Raw genomic sequence first — 7,863 nt, forward strand, 5'->3', positions numbered from 1 at the left:
AAATACCAACAATGTGACATTGAATTAAATCAACAATCTAAAAAGGCAACAATGTGACATTGAATTAAATCAACAATCTGTCTCTATTAAAGTCCTCTGCGCCAATGCTTACCGTCCACATGTCAATCCAAAAATACCAGGTACTATCAGGTGTGAGCGGGACAAAGCTAAGCTGACGGCTTGAGCAGCCCTGTTTATGTGTGGGAAAGTTCGACCACTCGCAGAACATTTCCGTGCAAGCCTTTTCCAAGCAACTTGTGTAAGATGAGTTACTGCACTACTTACAGAAAGGAAGGAATGGTTCCTGGCAAAATAGCCTCTACCAAACCCTTCCTTCCTATTCTGCAATGAGAGTGGAACATTTCCTCGACCGTTGAACCTATAATGTATGCACAGTCTATATTTCGGCAAAGGCGATACAACAGTAACCACTGTTGCATACTTTCTAAATACTGATTGGTTCGACCTCTGGTTCGAAATAGCAGATTCTGTAGATTTCCTAATATTTGCAAATGTCAAAAGTCTGCATTCCAATTTCCAAAAATTCATTCATCACTTAACATGCAAATTATCAAAACCTTAGAATCAGTTCTGATGTTGCACAAAAAGGTAAAGTATTAAGAACCCAATTCTCAATTTCACTCAACATTACAGCAAGAAGGTTACTTTCTTAACTTGCTCCATTCAACTCAACATATCAATTCACTTAAAAATGTTTAATCCAAAATGTAACAATTCATTAAAACACAATCTCCAAGAGAAGCAAGTACCCCAATAAACTTAAACCCAGAAAAAAAAGATTTAAATAAAGGACATAGAAGAGGAACCTGGACATGGCGATACCGAGAGAGGGAGTGCAAAAGAGAGGAGCTTTGAAGAGGCTAACGAGTGCAAGCAGTTGAAACAAGCAGCAGCTGGAGACGACGTTGTTGGATGCATTTTCTCATGGATGATTCTCTGCTGATTAAAATCAAAATTCCGATGTGTTTTTTGAGCCCAACTTCATTCTCACCTAGTGGCGGGGGAGGAAGAACAAGAAGAAGAAGAAAGAAGAGCAAAGAGATCACCGGCCTGCCTTAATGGGCCTAACATTGGTGAAAACACCGACACGGTATAATGGGCAAATTTGATTAACTCTAATGGGCTTCATTCATGTAATTGCCTTGAAGTTAAAGATTTTTATGATCGATTTTCTTTTATCAGAACGCATAATATAAAGCGGAAGTCTTTATACAAATTATATAAAATATCAAATGAATCTTTAAATTTAAATAATGACCCTTAAACATGTATATTCTTTCTATTTCATCCTATCTTCAATCATAGAACATAATAACAGACTAAACCACGTTGACGATGGAAAAGGCTTTGATGGACTTTATTTTATTGACTTCAATTATTCTTCTAAACTTTTTTAAACTAACCCAATTTTACACTGATTTTATATGACTTCATTTAGTATTATGATTTGTGCATTTTGGGATCAAAATTATTTTCAATTAAAATAATTAAAATATTTTAACTTCTTACGGTTCATCAAACCAAAGAAGAAAAATGATGCTTTATCATTTGGAGGTCATTTTCCAAGTCAAAAGTCTACCACCCAAAACTAATTATTTACACACATAAATACAACACAAAAGTCTACTGTCTTTGCTCACAATTCACATGACAAACGTCTTCTTATCCTCACGTCTATATCCCAACGTATAATATTAATCGAGTACAAACACGTACATATAAGAACGAATACAAGATTTTTTTTGTTAATAAGTGAATTTATAAATTTTAAGGGAAGACAAACGTATAAAATTTTAGAGTGAAAAAAATATATTTTCAATCAAAAATATAAAAATATCTATAAATTTAAATTTTTAGGAGGTCTATTACCCCTCGTCCCCACCTCAATCCATCCTGCGTACATTATAATATATGTGTGTGAAATCAAAATCTTAGTCCAATTTATAACCTAATGTATTAATAACAATCGAATAAGATATATACTATAGTCTTCAACTATTAATAACATACCAAAGAGGGATAGGTCGTTCACACACAAATATTTACGTAATTGAGAAGGAAAAAAAATAGAGAATGGCACAGAATAGAATCTAAAGCTTCATTACCATACGTCAACAAATTACTAAAGCTTGAGGTTGTTACCTTTTAACCTCCACAAACATTCTAGAAATCGTTATTCAAAGTTTATAATCTCATTTTTATTCTGATTTGATCCTAAATTTTATTAATTTTATATAAATTTATAAGATTATCGATATATAAAATATATAACTTTATCTCGTCGGTAATAGAAGCCTACGAAACCTTTTCTCTTATATGGACTTTTTCATTTCGTATTTCGTTCTCTAACCCCAAATTTCTCCACATTTTACTTACAAGATTATTAGAAAACCAACACATGAAGGAAAGTCCAAAGGTATATTAAGACAGGAGCACACTTTTCGAGTGTAATGTTATGTCTTTTTTTTCTTTTTTTTTTCTTTTTCAAAATGTTTGAACTTACAAAATTTCTTTGGACGGCCGATGAATGGGAGAGGGGTGTCGTTTTCTCGGGCACTGGTCGGTTCATAGTCAAAGAGGGAACCTTAGCTTTACAAAATCAGAGTTTTTCTACATTAGTTGACACGTTTAAGATAAGCCCTAATAATCTCATTCATTATACGAATGCAACGTGAGGAAGACAAGAGATAAAAAAGAGTTAAATTCTTCTACTAATCGCCAGAATATGTGAAAGATTCAGATTAGTCTCTATATTAAAATTTTGTCATTTTTTTATCTCCTTCTACTATCAGTCATTGCATAAGTTGTAGATTTGTTTGGTTTACATTCCCCGATTTGATCGTCGTAACTTCCTATATTGCTTGAGCCATAATTGAATTTTAAAATTTGAATATTACAAACGCTAAAACTTATCAAGCTAAAATACATGAGCTCAATTCACAACTTATACATAAAAAGGGACTAATGATTGAATTTGACCCATAAAACAATACCAAATGTTGACGTATGAAATACCTAAAGCTTACATGGGGTTTGACATAGAGAACTGGTAACAGGGGAAAAGAAGCTTCGGATATAGGGAAGTTGGTCTACTTATTAATGGCGATTATATTATATATTTTTTCATGAACATTTTTTCTTCTTTGGTGGTTCGATTAATTTCTTGTTTACGTGCACGGTTGAAAACTGTTCACAGTTTTCCCATGCATCTGTTTACTTTTACCTTTTCTTTTTATAAATATCAAAACTTGGCTATCTGTTCAGTATTAAATGCTATAACGAATACCTTTACAAATCGTCGAACTATCATGAGCATATCTTTTAACCGATCGATAGATTTTGCATATGTACACGAATCAAGTTATCTTAGAAGTTAAATAGATGATTGTTATATTTAAAAGTCTTAAGTTCGAACACCGGTAACTGTATGGTATCTAAATATTCATTATCAAATGGTTGAAAGTCTTTAAAATAGTCACTATCTCTTAATTACTTTAAATTATTTAAAAAAATTGTAAATGTAATAATAATATTCAAATATAATATAAATAAATAATATTTATCGTGATTTGATTATAGTTCTCTATAATAATTAAACCCTTTTGTAATTATAAACCTGTAATACTCAAGATGACCATCCATGCACGAGTTCAACGTGGCAAAAACAAATGCTCAAATAGAAGTGTTAGTTTTCTCTCTTACCCAATAGTCGTACATAAGACGAAGAACAGCATGTACTAGGTAAACTTGTTCACCACGTATATTAGGGTTTTAACCCCCAATGTAATGTCAATTAAAACTTGTTATTGTTGAAACAATTTTGGAGCAGCGTTTTCTTTTTCATGTTATGGTTTCTCTTTTAATCACTGGTGTTGTTTCTCTATATGAGACGTTCAAAGCGTTATGTTAATCTTACTAGTTTCGTGAACAATGAATTTGGGAATATGCGAACTCGGTTCAGCTGCCATTGTCCTCAATAAAGTTATTGTCAGATTAGAGAATACGTTAGAAAATCTAATGATGTTTCAAAATCATATCAGAGAGTCCGTAAGAGGCTTCTGTTGGCTCGATTAATACTCTATTTGACAATTGGTTACTTCCCATTGTGGTTAATGAAAAGACTTTTGTTTAAGTCGTAGCTTCACTATTTGATTCTCACCAAAGAAATACCCATGTTGTCGTGTTCTATTCCTCATGCAAGGGTTCAATGTTAAAAATATTATGTAGGGTTGCCATTAACTTGATCGTACAAGGACTATGGCTTAGTGATAGCTGTGTTTAGGAGATTCTTTATTGTTGATTAGATCCTATGTCTTTAATCTTAAGCGAGTGATTAATAATGTAGTGATTTTATTGGTAATGTTTTTGATTGTGTGTAATTATGTGTATTTTTTTTTCCATACAAGATTAGAAAGATTTTTAATGAGACATACAAGTAGGTTTAAATGTGTGATTTAAATCTTTTAAAAAAAATCATATTATCGAACGGGAAAAACAATTATTGATTAAGAATGAGTGATTTTTTTTTTTTGCACGAAGACAAAAGAGTAAGTAACTATATATTAATGATATGAAAAGTCAAAGCTAGGTTTGTTCTCAAAATCTGGATAAAGAGGACTGGTACTGTAGTTACCCGGTTAAGACTTAAGACTGTAAAGGGCACAAAAATGTCAAAACCCCATGCATGATTGAGTCCACGTGTCCCTCAAATGCTGACGTGATCAAACATTAGGGTCTCTCCTACGACAGATAATAAAAAGACACAACAAGAGCCCCACCATGCCTTTTAATTGGTGGCCCCCCACGCCAATGGTCGACACGTGCCCTTCTATTTTCATATATTTTTTTAGGTCAAACGCCGCCATTATCATAATCCCCATGCAAAATCACTTACTTCTCTAATCACACTACCTGAAAAGACAGTAGCCCCTCACAGGTGGCACGTACACGTGTCATATTCACGATCTCCGACGTCATCATGGCCTGAAAGCCCGCCGATCTTTGAATCCCCCTGTCGTTATCTTTGAAACCAAAAGCTTTCTCATTTTTATCAGATATATTACTAATGTTCAATTATTATGGTTTATTATGTCATTATTTATATAAATATATAAGGTAAACGAATTGAGTGTCTTTAATAGTTGTAAGGATAATTGTTGTTTTTTAAAAGTTTGACTTTAAAAATAATTTTTATAAAGATATTTGATTGTTAATTGTTTGATGATTAGTAGTAATTATTATATTATAATCATTCTAATAAATAAATAAATATGTATACATAATTAGAATAAATATAAATAATAAGACGACTAATATAAATAAGATAATGATTACATAAAATAATGGACATATCAATAATAGAAACTTTTCAATATAATAAAAGGATTTTACAAGAAAATGTGGGAGAGAAAGGATCTTTACTTCCCAATACAGAAATCTTAAAGAAAATTGCAACAAATTAAATAATATCAACAACCCCACATTGAACCTGATCAAAAATATCCGGGATCTGATCAAACTTGTAAATATTACTGCTATAGCTTTCTCTTTCGTCTTCGGTGCTGCTACTGTTGAAGTACATTGAGTTCGAATTCAATGGCGTCGGACTCGAAGAAGGCGTCGATAGAACCGACACAAAGCTGAAGCTCGGATCGGAGACGTAATAGTTGTTGTAGTTTGCCGGTAACGGCACGTAATCGTCAGTCAAATCTTGCTGCCAGCCGCTGAAGTCTGCAACTTTTGATTGGAACTGATCTACGTTAAGGTTCATCATCAACTGCGCTTCGTTATTTGAAAATGGAATACTAGTACAAGGAGGAGTATTCAACGAGGTGCAAGCTGGTGGGATTCCTTGGACTTGCGTCAATGGCGGATCATATTTGTTTTGGACTTGGTTTTCTTCAATATCTTGAAAAACAAAATCTGGGCTTTGGTTTTGGTTTTCACGTTGAGATGGCATGAGAGAACTGGCTAGCCTTAGAATCTCAGGGTTAACTAAGGATTGAGCTCCGAGTAACCTCGACATGTTCATCTGAGACTGGCTGTAAAGAGAAGAACTTAAGATCCAGGAAAGGTCAAGAAGATCGAGCCGAGGACTATGTGTCACCGGATCGATCCCCATTCGGAGAAGCCTCTTCCGAATGTGTGTGTTCCAGTAGTTCTTTATTTCGTTGTCTGTTCTTCCAGGCAACCGAGCAGCTATGGCAGACCACCTACATACAGACAACAGAGCATCAGAAAAAAAAGAGAAAGTAAACAAATACCAAACACCAGTTATGTCTGTCAAATGGTAAGAAAACTCACTTGTTGCCCAGTACACTGTGGAGCTGAATAATCGTTTCTTCCTCCTCCAAAGAAAACCTCCCTCTCTTGATATCAGGTCTCAAGTAATTAGTCCATCGAAGACGGCAACTCTTTCCACACCGTTGAAGCCCTATAGTTTTAGCAATTGATCAGAAAGGTCCCTTTAACCACAAGTATAACACATTACAAAAGCCTACCTGCATTCTTCGGCAATGTTCTCCAATTGCCATAGCCGTGTTTTTGGATATAATCGATCAATTTCTGATCTTCTTCGGGTGTCCATGGCCCTTTTTTGAGCCCAGTTTTCTCACAGCAAGGTGATCTTCCCATGGTGTTAACACAGTTTAACAAAATTAGATTTGGATGGAAAGATGATTGAAGGAGAAATGATGCGCAGCAAAGGGTTGTAGGGTCCGTATTGGGACTTGCTTGTATAAATAAGCGAGGTGAAAGAAGCCGGAATCCAAGTCAAAAATATTGGGTACCGTCCTTTGTTTATCACTGTGGCTACGTGTCCTCCTTTCTCATAAAAGGGATATCTCGGTACTGGGCCTTTTTCTATACTCAAAGTTGGGATTTAGTCCCTATATTTTAATTTGGTGTAAACATAAGGGTAAACCACAAAAATAGTCATTGAATATTTAGGAAGCTTTCACATCGAAATCAAAAAACTTTTAATGAAGCCATTATTGTTGAGAAAATTCCCATTTTGGTCATTGACAAGACATGGTAAAAAATGTTTAAAAAAGCTTGACAATCATAGCTTCTTTCACTATTGTTTCTTTTATCGTTAAGTGGTCTCTTCGTTTGAAAAGATCATCAAACTATTATTCTTCTTCTCTTTTTTTCTTTCCGTTCAAACTAGTAAAAAATAATTTTCAATCTCCTCAAATAACAATTGAAACAAAAAATTAAAACTTTTCGATTCACAATCAACTGAAGGATCAACTTGAAATTGAACTATATTAATCTTTTGTCCAAACGAAAACCTTCTCACTACTGAGACTGATTGTTCCATTCATCGGAACCTTAGAATTGATTGTGATGTAAATTTAAATTTGGTGATCAAAGTGAAAGCGCCCTATAAAAATGCATTGACCATTGGTATGGATAAACAAAACTTAGTTTGAGAAGGGACCAAAGCCAGAATTTGACCAAGGAAACTGTGAAGTCTGTCTCTTTCTTTTGGGATTAGATTTCGTCAAACAAAATCTAAAAATCTTCCATTTTTAATTACCATTCCCTTAATAAATCTCAATTAGGGAAGATAATCCATTGTAATTAATCTTTTGCTCCATTGTTTTACCTGGCGTAGGGAGAGTGTCCCACTCCTAACTTTCTGGAACCACATTAGTTGTCACCAACCTACACAGCCACGTGTCCACCCTCTTTATTTTGTTTTTGCAATTTTCACAAAGATTTTGGCTTCACAAGACTTAGATTTAAGTTAAAGCTAAGAATCATCTGATTACAATGACTGTTTTGCCCATGAAAGCTGATTTGCTGGACCAATTCTCTCCTCACTACATGAGGGTAATC

The 7,863-nt window shown here is 34.0% G+C and overlaps 2 protein-coding genes across 2 annotated transcripts; both read right to left on the reverse strand.

Annotated features, from left to right (window-relative positions):
• Positions 1-80: 80 nt before the first annotated feature.
• Positions 81-1,028, reverse strand: LOC120127042. The gene is made up of 2 exons (XM_039145059.1): positions 828-1,028; positions 81-523 (listed from the first exon to the last, which is right to left on the reverse strand). Exons 1-2 carry the CDS (start codon positions 833-835, stop codon positions 109-111), a joined length of 423 nt encoding a protein of 140 aa, XP_039000990.1. The 5' UTR covers positions 836-1,028; the 3' UTR covers positions 81-108.
• A 4,451-nt stretch (positions 1,029-5,479) lies between these two features.
• On the reverse strand, positions 5,480-6,693 carry LOC120126755 (transcription factor MYB102-like). Its single transcript, XM_039144855.1, has 3 exons — positions 6,522-6,693; positions 6,325-6,454; positions 5,480-6,233 (listed from the first exon to the last, which is right to left on the reverse strand). The coding sequence occupies exons 1-3, from the start codon at positions 6,652-6,654 to the stop codon at positions 5,480-5,482; spliced, it is 1,017 nt and encodes a 338-aa protein (XP_039000786.1). The 5' UTR covers positions 6,655-6,693.
• Between the last annotated feature and the right edge of the window lie 1,170 nt (positions 6,694-7,863).

Source organism: Hibiscus syriacus, unplaced genomic scaffold (genome assembly GCF_006381635.1).
Source record: "Hibiscus syriacus cultivar Baekdansim isolate YM2019G1 unplaced genomic scaffold, ASM638163v2 tig00001478_pilon, whole genome shotgun sequence".
In the NCBI taxonomy this organism is placed as follows: Eukaryota; Viridiplantae; Streptophyta; class Magnoliopsida; order Malvales; family Malvaceae; genus Hibiscus; species Hibiscus syriacus.